Source organism: Rhinolophus sinicus, chromosome 16 (assembly GCF_057876585.1).
Source record: "Rhinolophus sinicus isolate RSI-liver-muscle chromosome 16, RSI-T2T, whole genome shotgun sequence".
Taxonomy (NCBI): Eukaryota; Metazoa; Chordata; class Mammalia; order Chiroptera; family Rhinolophidae; genus Rhinolophus; species Rhinolophus sinicus.
Window position 1 is genome coordinate 52,075,905 of NC_142516.1, and position 14,277 is coordinate 52,090,181.

Below are 14,277 nucleotides of genomic sequence, written 5' to 3' on the forward strand. Positions count from 1 at the left end.
TTGATTTCTCAGGAAAATCCTTCCTGATTCTCCCCCTATAGAGGAGGTGAGCTTCCCTGTTTTATGCATTTGGAGTCCATTTACCCCTTATTCACAGCGCTTCCCCAGTGGACATTTTGTCACTATTTGATTAATGTCTGTCTCTACTCCTAGACTGAAATTGGGACTAAAACTCTTGGGTTAATAGCTCATCCCAGGGCCTTGTAGATATTGAATACCACAGCATGTGCTTAATAAATATTGCTTGAGTGATTGAATTCATCCATTTATTTGATGAATTCAATCATTCATTTTTGGGAGGGGTGTGGGTACCAATTTCTAAATTCTGAGACAGAATTTGCCATTTGATTATGAATAGCACAGATATTGTTTTTCTTAAAATGCCTAAAGGATTTTAGCAATTTGGATAAAATCATTCTCTTTAATAAATGTACAACAAACTTTAGCAATTACAGGAACATTTGGGAATCAATCAGCTGTTAATCCTGGCTCCACACCAATGAGCCTTTCCCTGTGCAGTTGCCTTTCTGCTCAGTTTGGGACCCACGTCTGGGCCACCCATGCTGGTTCTCCTTGTAACAAGCTTGTACTGCTGATTTCCAGGGAGACAAGACTAAGAGTATGACTGGATCTACACAAATCCATTACCAACCCAGGAAAACAACTCAGCAAATGAAAGCACCACCTGAAATGCTGCCCAGGTTTAAGAAAAGGCCAGGCACATCATTTCTATACTCCTCTAAGAATTTTTCAGAGGAAGGAACAGAAATATTTTGAAGCTATAAATTAAGTTAGCATCTAAAAAGTGCCACCAGCTGGACACTATACATGGTTTTTCATAGGTCTTGAGTAATCAGTACCAAAACAATTCCTACATTTGTTACCATTATTATTATATCCAATCAACATTACATTGGAAGGTCTCTGAGAATGATGAGCTCACAGACAGGAGCAATGCTGTGCCTTCATTGCAGCCTTCTCCTCATGCAGGGGAAGAGTGAGGACGTGTGTGGAAGGGATGTGACACTATCCAGGCGATGGAGATAGGGAACAGGCTCCAGAGTGTTCCTCCCTCCCCTTGGGGACTACCATTTTTTACCTTACTAGTTTAAAGGGTTTTCCACTTCCTCCATTAAAACCTTGGGCTAATTGTTACTCCAAAATTTGTCTCCCAACTCATCCCAGCAACCTTGGCCCTTATTGATTTCCGTATTAAGCTGGCAGAAATTCAATACACTTCTATGATCTGGGCATAGGTTGACTGGTCCCAAAGGTGCTGATGTGGAAAAAACAGTGAGTGAGGTTGGGACAAAGTACTTGGCAGCAGCTAGTGTTTCAGGGGCTGCCTCTGGGATCAAGCTGAATCAACAGGGAATGGATTCATCCCCAAGGATACAAAGGGCTTCATTCAAAACAGCTGTCTTAAAAATGTTATTTTCAGTGCCACTTTCCTGGTTTGCCCAGGGCTAAGATGTTTCCCATGATGCAGGACTTTCAGGGCTAAAACCAGGACAGTCCTGGGCAAACCAGATGGCCTTTCTGTGACCACGTTATTTTTTGTCACTGTTGCTCATGACCTTATTTACAAATTCATAGTCCAATTAATCCCAAAGTTATTACATTTGGTCACACAGAATTTGCTGACCGTCAGAGATAGGTGATAAAACTTTGGTCTGCAGCCAGAGTCATCATTCGACATGCAGCTGTGCTAATCCCTGAACTTGCAAAAGCTCCCCACTGCCTCCCAACAAAGCCCAAACTTTGTAGCTTGGCTTGCACGGTCCCCCACAGACCCTCAGCCTGGCACCCATCATCCCCCCAAGCTGGTCTAACTTCTAGAAGCTGACAGTGCCCATTACTTTCTTACCTCCCATTCCTCCCCTCCATTAACTCTATTATAATCTATTCCCCTCCCTCACGGCCCAAGGCAAATGCCTCTCTTCTGTGAAACATTCCAGAAGTGCCTTCCTTACCCTTTATACTCCAAAACTATTTGGTCTGTACTATTTTCAAAGTTCTGCCTTTTAGAAAGTTATCTGTGCACATTTTTTTATTTTTATTTTTTTACATACTCTGTTGGGTTGCGAGTTCTCAGCGATTAAGAGAAACGTCTTAAATGTTAGTATTTCTATTACAGGCCTAGCACATTAACTATCAATCCTACTTTTCTTCTGAGGCATTTTTTTTTTTCTTGTACTCAGCAAATATTTATTGAATGTCTACTAAGTACCATGATTGGTACTGATTGGTACATCATTAGTAACTGATTCTTCATATGTCGTTTTTTAAATTGACAAATAATTGATGAGGAACTCTCTTAACTGCAGATTCTACACTACCCTATTCAGGCTCAGTTCCAATCCCAAGGATTTTGACTCAACAGATATGAGGCAATTCTTTACTGAACCAGAACTGAGAACCATTGAATTGCTGCATAATGATACTCATGAAAGACTGGTTGAATGAATGCATAAACTATCTAACAAAATTATTTTAAAAGAAATAAGGCCTTCCTTCCTAGATCTCCCTTTCAATGTAATTAACCTCCTCCTGCCCTGTCTTTCCCCCACATTTGCACTGTACTTCTGTCAAACACATATCACAGTCCTTTTCATATTCAGGGGGATATGCCTGCCTCCTCATCTAGTGGGTGAGCCACTGGAAAGCAAGGACATGTCACAATCATGTACACTGTACATAATAGGTGCTCAATAAATGCATACTCAATTCAATCCCTCAGAAAAGCTTGCTATGCTGATTATAAGCAGTTTGGGTGATGTATAAAAACAAGGCACATGGACAAAGCCATGGGTTTTCTCCAGTTCTGGCAGCAGAGAAGTACTTTGTTGCTTTCAGAGGATGGATCTTGGATCACTACACCCATTTTACAGCTAAGGAAACTAAGGTCTAAAAGTCCAAATATTTGTGTGAGATCACAGATGAGTACTAGAGTTCACATCTCCTGACTACCACTAATTGAAGGCTCTTCCCCCTGTCCATTTAAAATCAATTCTCCTAAGTCTTTACATCTGGGGGAACCCCTCCTGCTTAGCTCCAGGCCAGTAGAAAGAGGATAAGCCATAGGGGATGGAGGCCAGGCACAGAGAGGGCTGTCAATATGTCTCTGACCACCTGTCTCTGGGTGTCAAGGCCAAGTTTTTAAAATCTATGTTATATTAATTTCTTCCAATAAAGTAACTAACCAAGAACTCACCATTCTTTAATAGATTTTATTAGAATATTTTATTTGGCTTCCTCAAGTCCATTATTAATATAAAGGTATTCTATCATTTCTGAAAAACACTAAGAATGCACTGTCACTTGCTTAGACTACCTCAAACTTAATATAATTCCCATTATAAGTTCAGGGCCACTCGTTCTGCGATATTTACTATAAGTCCCTTTGTAAGCAATTGTATTATTTTGATATAGGGATTTCTCTTATTCTCATCACTAACAATATAGAGTAAAGCAAACTGGCATATGCTTCAATCAAACAACTATCTACTAATATTATTTTCGGTGCCACTTCCCTTGAGTTAAGGTGACAAACTTTCCTGGTTTGCCTGGAACTAAGAGTTTTCCCAGAATGCAAGATTGTCAGCGTTAAAAATGAGACAGTCCTGGGCAAACTGGATGGTTAGTAATGTTACTAGAGAGTGCACTTAGGAAAATAAGTTTCTGCTCTCCATCTCTGGTCTGTCCTCCAGGCATATGCAATCACCGTTTTTTTAAATTTGTTAACAATAATATAAACAAACCAAGTCTAGAAAAAGAGAAAGAAGATATACCCATATGTTGTTAGTGTTTGTCTTTGGATGACAGGACTATGGGTGATTTTTTTTCCACTCCTTTTTTTTTTTTCCGTAATTTCCAAAATTTCTATAGTGAGGATTTTGATACTGGTGAGAAATCAAAAGCTTACCTTTTAAAATTTATAATGGCTAAAGATGGATAGATAAATAGTATCTATGCCAAGTAAGCTGTCTGTCCTATTTTCAACAAACACCCTGAGATATGTTTTCCACAGACAAGAGAAAAGGCTCAACTCTTACTTTGGGGAAGATTTTTAAAGGAATAATAACTTTCCACATCAAGGTGAAATATTTCTGAGGAAGCAGACTGATGAAGTGATCCAGCTTTACCCCTGCCAGACCACAAGGCAGTCTTCAAGCAAAGCGATAGGCACGTGCCACTGACCTTTCTCCAAGAAGCAGCTGATCCATGAGAGGGCTGGGAGACCTGGAGGGCTGGGTGCTGGCAAAGGAAGCTTCTGGGTGGAGATCGGCATCCCCTCGGTGACCGTGACTGGCCGAGGACTTCCCAAACTTAATTGAATCTAAAGGTGATGGTGACTCATTCCTCAAAATAATCCGTTCATCTGGCTCTTTGGTAACCTGAGGGATAACGTGCAATACTCTTCAGCTGTAGTTTTGCTTGTTTGCTTAATTTAGAGCTGGGATGAGATGGGACAAGGAAGAGAAATGGGGGCAAGACGACACAATACCTGCCCCAGGGATCTCCTCCAATAAAAGATGGCAGGAGTAGAGAAGACTAGAGACAAAATGCTCAGGAGTAAGGTCAAGGAAAGATAACCAAAATTCTGTACATTTGGTATGTAGTAACAAGCCAAAATGAACTCATGCTCTGAACTTTGATTTGTGAGAAATGGGGATTTATTGGGTTTGGGAAAGATTTAAATTTTTAATGAAATACTTAAATACTATGGCAGAACAAGCACAGTATACTCCATTTTCTTTGCATACATCTATTCTCATGTTGTAACATAAAACTTTGTCCCTTCACCTTGACAAACCAATCAAACTTCATGAACAAGTGATTTACCACCTCTATGTATAAAGGTATTCAAAAAAGCAATGAAAATCCTACTGATAAAGTATTGGGCCTACATACACCTTCATTGGCGATTCATCCTACAAATGAAAACACTTATATGAAGGGAACAAACCAACTAAAGCAAAGCAAAGCAGATCGTGGAGCCCAGGCACCTCTTAAACTCTAGTTAAACTATAGCAATTAATTCCATAAGCAACACTAGTTAGAAATATACTTTTCACCACTCATTGGAGGAAGCACAATAATAGACATTAGATAGCTGGAAATAAATCATTTTACAAATGCTACTTCTAAAATTACCTTTATGTTATCTGCACAGCCGTCAAGAGAAGAAGCTAGAAGAAAGAACAGGTGTTTCAATGACTCATTATTACCAGTTACCCCTAAAACTGCTGTTACATTTCTTCCACAGCAGTATAAAAATGTTACACAATGAATTATGAAAGAACTTAAATGTTCCCTTGTAAATTACACTATCACTTTTAAGCCTCCCTTGAGTCACAGCAATTCTATCTATGAGTTTTTCTGTCCTCTGAAGGTTAACCATGAGGTTATATGATTAATGACAGCACATATGGAAATGGGAAGGCTAAAAGAGAATCTAAAATGAAGTAATAAGTTCAGTAAACTTAAGTAGGCTGGAAAACTAGTATTTGCCCGGTGCCCAGAGCCAAAAAGAAAGCATGTGGCTCTAATATAAAACTCATATACTCTTCCTCTTCTGCCATTCCCTTTATATTTGGTTATCGTGGAATCCTATTTATGCAGAAACTCTTGAGTACACTTGTCCAAGGTAGACATAAATGTCAGAGACAATTAATACGAAAGAGCTTAGAGAAACATAATACAGCAAAAATATAAATCATTATGATTTTCCTAAATAATCATAATAAATAAGTAGGTCTAATGCCAGAGAATGGTAAGAATGACCAAGAAGTGAAGTAATTAATGCACACAGACAAAACCAAGACTAAATTGGATTTTTCCAGGTTGAGGGAAAAAATGCTTTTGAAATGAGTATTTGCAAGGCTATGCTAAGGCCACCATGGCTTCCCCCAGTTGACTGGGGCTTAAGCAGTGACAAGGGGCTTTTCCTGGATTGCTGATTGCCCTGTGCCACTGGCAGTAGAGAAGGAAGCTATGCAAAGGGATTTTTAAGCCTGGTAATTGTCATATTTTCTGGGCATGCACCCTAGGTGTGTCCCTCTTGTCCCAGAAGCTCTCTTCTCCCAGCTGAGCAGGGAGTCAGCAAGGGAGCTGACTTTTCAGCTATGACCACAAAACTGCCCTGTGGCCCCCTTGCTACTGGTCCTAAGCACTCCCCTCACGGGGCCTTGCCTTTGTCCCCTTGCTTCTCAAAGTGCAGTCCATGGACCAGCGACACTGGTATCCCCTGGGCGCTTGTTAGAAAGGAAGGAGCCCAGGCCCCGCCCCCGCCCTACTGAATCAGAATTTGCAGTTTCACAAGACCCCCAGCTGATTCAATGCACATTCCAACTTGAGAAGCACTGCGTTGTTCTACCTTAGGCCTGGATGAATGAGCTGACAGGTGATCCAAGCAAAGGTCTAGCTCAGAAGCTAGGGATTCCAAGGATCTGAGCCCAGAGCTCTGAACGTCTTCTCTAAAGGTAGGTTTGTCAAAAACTTGGTGTGTGACCTGTACACTTGCTGTAACCTCTCTGGAACCTTAGTTCTCCACCTGCCAGGATTAAGAAAAGACGAAGGCCAAGACCGGTGTGATATATGAGTCCCACCGTCACTGAGCCAGCATTAAGCCCAGCTTGTCCTTCCCAGGGAAGGACATCTGCTGTTGCTTGATTTCACTGTAATAGGGAAGACAGTGCTGCTTTTATAGGCTACAAAGGACTCAAATTAAATGTCAGAGGTGATAAAGCACTTTCTGCTTCAAAGTGTAGTCTGTCCTTGGTTGGCTGCTGTCAAACAGTCACACATGATCCAAGAACACTGGCTTGAGTTACCATAAGACACTGTGCAGACTTTAAAAGTTTAAACCATTAAACGTAAGATAGGGAACCTGTTGTCAGGGATGGTACAGGTCCAGTCCCACCAGGAGTCAAGAGAATGGGCCACCACCATCCCTTTCTAGCCAAGAATGTTTATTAAGTTAAAAATGGTTAAAAACTGTCATGGCCTTTAGTGTTGACATGGTTCGTGTATTTCAATCATAAGGCAAATGCCTCCAAGGGATGCTTTCACCCAGTGACTCTCAGAATGTGTGGTCCAGGGACCCCCTGAGGTGTTTCTAAGACCTTCAGGAGGTCTGCAAGGTCAAAACTATTCTCCCAACAATACCAAGAAATGAGTTGCCTTTTTCACTCTCATTCCTTTGTGACTGTACAAAGAAGTTTTCAAAAAGCTACATAATATGTCATGACATCATCACTCTGATCGCTACTGGAATGTGTGCTTGTGTATCCTTGTATTTTACACATTTCTCAGTTTTAATTTCTAACAATGTTAAATATTAATAATGTTAAATATTAATAATGTTAAATGTTAAATAATGTTAAATATTAATCCACATAAACAAAAGCTCTTTGGGGTCCTCAATGTTTAAGAACATAAAAAGGTCCTGAAACCTGAAAATTTGAGATCTCCTGCCTTAACCTCACTACTTCACATGGCACTGGCTTCACTCCTCCCTGACATGGAATCTTGTTAAGCAAATGTTAGAACTCCTGATCACCAATCTCCTGCCCTTTCCCATTCAGAGAAATGGCGAGTCTTCTTTGTTGGCTATCAATGGCGCCTTTGTAAGGAATTCACACCAGGACAAGCTGCTCCCTTCTTTTTCAGTCCAGCCAGGGAACAACTGCAACCAGAGGACACTTGGTGACAGAGCAGTCTCCTTCAATAGCTAGGGGAACTCTGGAACGGACACCTTCTCAGCTGACTCTGCTCCACGGGAACTCCTTCCCTGGAAACTCCACAGCTGGTGAGCACTTGTGAATTACACCCCAAGTTTCCAAAGAAACTTGTGATTACACAGAATGAAAGCAGATTTAGAAGTAGGATACATTTGTTCCCAGAGAAATGTACAAAAAAAACTTGATTACCTCTTCTCATTGAAAACGGAAAGTTTGCAAACTTAGATTTTCTTCTAGACTTCCGGGAATGATGCTCTGAAATATTCTCACCGAAAGGCTTTGTGCTGTCCACCTGAAAGTAAAGGATAGAAATAAGACTCGAAACTACCATAGCTTACATTACCCTCTCTGCACTACCTGCAATGCCTTTTTCTCCCTGTGAAAGTCAAGCAGGTGAGAAAAGAAGATTGGGAACAAATTAACTCACAGTATCCAAGTACGTTAAATATAATCCCACTAGGGGAAGCTGTTTGTCCCTATCTTCACTGAGGCTAGAACATGAGGATATGGGCTAAATGTTAGCATAAAGAACTAAAGAAGTTATATTCTAACCATTGGTAGGGATCAAGCCCATAAAAGAGCAAATGAAGTTTATTTTGCAATCTTTTAAAACAAGACAGAGTTTCAGTTTCTGAAGCGTCTGAGCAGTGCTGGCCTAGGTGGGTTCCTCCCTGAAGACAAAGGATTATCACAAGGTGACATCAGCCTTCCACATCCTCTGCCAGTCTGAGTGTCTACACCCTTGAAAAAAAGAATAGTGATGACTGTATTATTTTATGTAAGGTGACCATATTTTCCTACATTGGACAACATGCTCTGCAAACAGGTCAAAATACTTGAAGTAGGAACTCTTCCAGAATATCTATGACATAGAGTTGCTGAATTTCTTTTTTACCTTGTTTATTTGTTTGTTTGCTTTTAAATTTCAAGAAGGCGGGTTGTAATGTTACTCTTCATTCTACTTTAAGAAATATATTGATTAGAATTCACATTGGGTCCTCTAAATTTTAACACTTCTACTTAAACATCAGCTATCCTCCAAAAATCTAGCAAAAAAAAAGAGTTACTATGTATAAGGCAGCTAGAAAAGAGTTTTGCACATAGTAAAGGCTGTATAAAAATTTGTTAAATAAAATAAATATCAAGCACGTTTTATTCCCTAAGAAATCTACCAATACTTTAAGCTTATTGAGCCCATAAAGGCATAGACTAAAATTGTATTTTACAAAAATTTATTTCAAATGAAATAAATCAGATTGTCCAATAAACTCAGGTGAACATTTTTATGATGCCATGTTTAAAGACTGGTTGCTAGATTTTTGCCAGACATTTTTACCCAAGTCACCATGAAGGAAACAGCTGTAGCCAAAGAACATCTCTGTTCTACTTGAAACTCTGCATATAGTTATCTCAATAGCACCTTGACTTAGGGGCTTACTATGCTTCATATCTGATGTCTCATACACAAATATCACCACTAGTGACTGTAGGTCAAACTACCAACTTAATAGCATCAATAGTTAACTACTAGAGTCATAAGAACTACTGGAGAATAAGTCATGAACTAGAATGTGGAATGATGTTCATGAAGAATCTGAAATAATATAGGAAAGCTTTTAATGTAATATTAACTGTATATATTAAGAAAGTAATCGGTACACAGTACAGTATAACTACAACTTTGTAGAAAAATTAAGCAGTATGAATATTTAGAAAGATGAAAGAAAATGCATTAACTTAAATACATTTTTTTTATTTTTATTATGCTGATGAGCCTATGGGTAATTTTTTTGAACTTTTCTATTTTTTTCCATTACTTTTATAGGAGTCAAAATGTTTAAGGAGACTAAAAGAACTAGTGTGATTAAATTTGCCCATTACTTCCTGAGGGTTACATCTAAGATGCATTTAATCAAGGGCTTTGAGTATGGCACGTCACTGCTTCTTCCTGCAGACACATTTTTCCTGCTCTTTAAAGCATAGGCAGTGAGCAACAACGCCATCTAAAAAACTCAAGCAGTTTTCTTTAGAACTGGTGAAGCTTTAGTTTTAGATTGGTACAGAGTATATGCCAGCCTTTGTTATGCATCTTCTACCCCTGTCAGTTCACCGATTCTTTCTGCCATATGCAGACATCACACACTATTAATATTTTCACAAATAAAAAATAGGGATGGCTGACATTTATTGGGCAAGTCCTTTGTAAAGACATTGTTATGGGAGCTTCCTGACAATGATTCTAGCAAGAGAACATAATGTAATCATTGTCATTATTCAGTTTGAGTTCCCTCTGTATTTAATGTTACCCATTTGTTTTTATGGCCCAACCTTCCTTTATTCTGCCCTCATTCACACCCTCGCCATTCCAAAGAACTCCGAAAAACAATTTTAGGCTCACATGTCTAACTACAAATGGAGGTTTGCTTTCTCTGGAGATTCTGAAATTATTTCCAACGTTCAATTGAGCTGGCTGGTCCTGGAAGAAATGCCTGGTAGAATATGGAGAGGGCGCCCTGGACTGCATGTTTTGGGGTAGTCTGTTGAGATTATTCTCCTTTGGCTTCACTTGTATATTATTTAAAGGGAGTTTGGGTCCATATGATGTAGATAAAGGCCTTTGTGACTTATGTCTTTCTTCCTGAAACCAAAAAAAAGAAACAATGCTTTTAAAAACAAAAACGTAGCTAAAGAATAAATTCAATCAGAATATAATTGTACTTGATTGAATTTTGTTTAACTAAGGTAGAAGATTGAACATGTCAGATTTATCAAATATGAACTTAAGGAAGGGCACTTCTCTATTTAATTTTTCTTCAGTTCAGCTTAACATCCCTAGTATTTATAACTTGCTAGTTTGTTATATTTCCATTAGTAAAAGTAAGATTTGTATTAGGAGAAAGTTGGAAAGTATAAGACTCCCTCTTCCAGTCACAGATAGATGATTGATAGATATGGAGAGACTGAGATAGAGAGGGAAAACAACTGGCATGTACTCAGATCCAGCAATTTCAATTCAAGGAATATAATATAAGGAAATAATTATGGTTATATGTATCGCTACAAAAATTCTTACAGAAGTTCAAAAATGAGAAATCAACTATATTGGTGAGTGGTAAGTAAGCAATTGCCTCTCAGCTCCAAACCCAACTTTCTACACTCAGCTTTATGATACTGGGGCTGGCACTCTGCAACCCCCTTTCTACTTTTCCAGATGTTCTGTTAGGCTCCACCACTAGAAGGCGCTAGAGGGAGACTGCGAGAGTGAAGGAGGAAGACAGGACTGGCCACGTCCGGTTTTGCATTCTCTTTCTGTCAGCATCACCGCAGCAACTATGCTTCACCTTGGCAGCAGCAGATGGTTCCGGTTTATAGCACCCCCTCCCCCCCACACACACACACTCCCAGAACTAGCCTCATTGTGCTCCCCTCAGACATACCAGCACTCAGAGATTTGAGTCTCCCCAGCATGAGGCTTCCTCCAAGCTCCTGAGACACCTGCAATGAGCAGTGTCCCTCCTTGCAGGTTTGAGTCTCAGCTCATCAGAGTCCTATCTCTGAATTCCTAAGGAAGCACACAGGAAGGCAGCCCATCCCCAGGACCCTCTTTCTATGGGGTCTCTTCCTCAAGCTTCTATGCTGTTCATGGCCCAACATCTTTCCTTTGCGTCACCAGCGCTAGAGGTGGAAGGTACTTCCTGCAGTTACTATCTCCATCACTTCAGTGTTCCCCTTTTCCCTTTCAGGATTCCAACCCCTATTTAGCCATTTTGTTGCTGTTGTTGTTGTTTTACATTAAATCCTTCTGTTAAAATAACAGGTGTGGTTTGTTTTCTTGACTGGACCCTGACATATCAATTAAGTGCCCAACAATAGGAAAATGATTGGCCAAACAAATCATGGTATTTCCATACAATGGAATACTATGAAGCCATGAAAAATTGCCTGGTATAAGAATACTTAAGGACACAAGAACATGTTCGTGGTATGTTAAGTGAAAAAGGAAAAATACAAAATAATATGCAGGGTAGTATGATCCCAATCTTTTAAAATAAGTGTGTGTGTGTGTGTGTGTGTGTGTGTGTGTTGTATCGAAGAATATACTGTAAAAAATTAGTCATGCTCATCTCTAGATAGTAAGAATAACAGGTAATTTTTATTGTTATGTCCTTTTAGCTTATCCATATTTTCTAATTTTCTAAAATATGTGGGACATTTTTGTTATAAGAAAAAATAAAAAATATTACTTAAAAAATTAACACTTAAAAGAAAATCTATATTAGGAAGTTTTCAAGAAAGAAAGGCTGAAAAATCACAGTGCACACATATCAAACAGATTGAAGAAAATAGTGGGCAAATAAAGAAAAACTAAAAAGCAGTTAATATCTTCCTTAAAATTAATCATTGGTCTCCAATGATAAGAGTTACGATGTCCAGAGGATTGACTGACTTGCACAGATTAGTGACCCTCTCGTTCAGGACCTTTAAACCACAGCCCACATTTTCAAGGTCTTTTCTAGGACACCAGGCAAGATTTAGGATGACAAGCAAAGTACTTAAAAGTAGCTTTACAAATTACATTCATTTATTCTCCATATTGTTCTAGAAAGGACTTTAAATGGTTGCAAAATCGTATACTATAAGGTAAAAGAAACACAGAAAGAAATCGGGGCTAAGGAGAAATTAGGGCTGAACAAAAGGGTAAAATGGAAGCAGTGTTCATGGATGCCCCCAAACCCTTTATGGTTACCAAAGACGGCCCACAAATATAACTTTGAGCTTCAGCATTGGCAAAAGAAAGAAGGAAACACTACTGTTCTTAAGATCAAGAGTAAAAGTCATGGAAAAACAACCACCAACAACGCTAACTAACTTACACGTCGAAGTTATGATCTTAGCTTCTGGATCATTCTGCCCACCCACTATACCATGATAAATGTGTGCCAAATATACTCATTTTAACATGATTGGCTTAGCAAATAGCTCGAATACAGAAATTCAAATGAAGTAATAGGTCTCCAGGTTTCTATTTGCCCAGTTGCATCTAAACTTTATAAACCTAGTTCTTTAAATTTCTAGAGAAAATTCCTGACATTTACATTACTGGCTTTTTTATTATACTTACAAGAAATCTGTTTCTATGTAGAAACACACCTTCTCTGATGGCTGTCCTAGTAGAAAACTCTATTTTGGGAGCAATGCCCTAAAAATAAAACAGCATAAAAGAGGCAAATGAAATTATTGGAAACAGGTTCTTTGCCCATCCCATCCTAACTTGAAATCATACAAGAACCTAATTGCTCTTTTGTGTGGTTGGCATAATTCATACACATTATCTAAAATATATTAATACATATAAGAAATATATATACAATGAAATATTATTCAGCCTTTAAAAAGAAGGAAATCCTGCCATTTGTGACAACATAGAAGAAACTGAAGAGCATTACGCCAACATGAAATAAGCCAGACACCAAAAGACAAATACTGCATGATCTCACTTACATATGGACTTTAAAATAGTCAAACTCATAGAAGCAGAAAATAGAATGCTGGTTGCGGGGGGGGGGGGGGGGGGGGGGTGTCGCTGGAGGATGGGGAAATAGGGAGGTGCTAGTCAAAGGATACAAAGTTTCAGTTATGCAAGATGAGTAAGTTCTGGAGACCTAATGTACAGCAATGTGACTATAGTTGATACTATGTTGTATATTTGAAATTTTCTAAGAGAGTAGATCTTAAGTGTTCTCACCACACACACAAAAAAAGATAACTAGTAACAGTAAGTGATAGGTTAATTAGCTTGATTATAGCAATTATTTTACAATATAGATGCATATCAAAACATCAAGTTGTATATCTTAAATGTGCACAATTTTTGTCAATTATGCATCAATAAAGATGAAAAATAAAATATATATATAAAGAGAATAGCTAAACACTTACATAATTAGTATTATGTGCCAGGCCCTGACCTAAGTGCTTTGCATATATTAACTCACCTCATTCTCAGAACAATCCCATGAGGTGGGTCCTAATAGTATCTCCACTTTGTCGATGAGTAAACTTAGATACAAAAAGTTAAGTAACTTGGCAGAACTAGTACTTGAACCTAGGCATTCCAACTCCAGTGTCCATGCAATTGGCTACTCTATTTAAAATATTGGACCATGGAACTGAATGAGATAACCTAGGGGAAAGGTTATCTCATTTAGTTCCATGGCTAGGAATTCTCCTTCCCTATTTACTTACTTTGAAAAACTTGCTTTGTATCTTATACAAAATATTTATGTTCATTTGATCTATTTCCAAACTCTTTATTTTGTTGATTGATACTTCTATTTTTGCTCAGTAATGCCTAAAATATTGTGATAATACATATATATGTATATATGTATTATCACAATATTTTTAAAATCCTTACATATATATATATATATATATATATATATCCTATCCTAATAAGGATTTTACATGTGAGGGAACAGACTCAGAGAGGTTAAATAGTCTGTCCAATGTCACACAGCTGGGGATTGGT

The 14,277-nt window shown here is 38.6% G+C and overlaps 1 protein-coding gene across 9 annotated transcripts in view; it reads right to left on the reverse strand.

The window, feature by feature from the left end:
* The window catches only part of SPATA6L (spermatogenesis associated 6 like), a 59,511-nt gene that overhangs the window by 9,432 nt on the left and 35,802 nt on the right, over positions 1 to 14,277 (reverse strand). For 8 of the 9 annotated variants that reach the window (XM_074330470.2, XM_074330472.2, XM_019729835.3 and 5 more), the window contains 5 exons: positions 12,868 to 12,945; positions 10,144 to 10,383; positions 7,935 to 8,037; positions 5,158 to 5,192; positions 4,201 to 4,397 (listed from right to left, as the gene is read on the reverse strand). In XM_074330470.2, coding sequence (XP_074186571.1) covers positions 4,201 to 4,397; positions 5,158 to 5,192; positions 7,935 to 8,037; positions 10,144 to 10,383; positions 12,868 to 12,945 — 653 coding nt within the window. The remainder of the gene's footprint in view (positions 1 to 4,200; positions 4,398 to 5,157; positions 5,193 to 7,934; positions 8,038 to 10,143; positions 10,384 to 12,867; positions 12,946 to 14,277) is intronic. The other variant, XM_019729847.3, reaches the window with a different exon arrangement.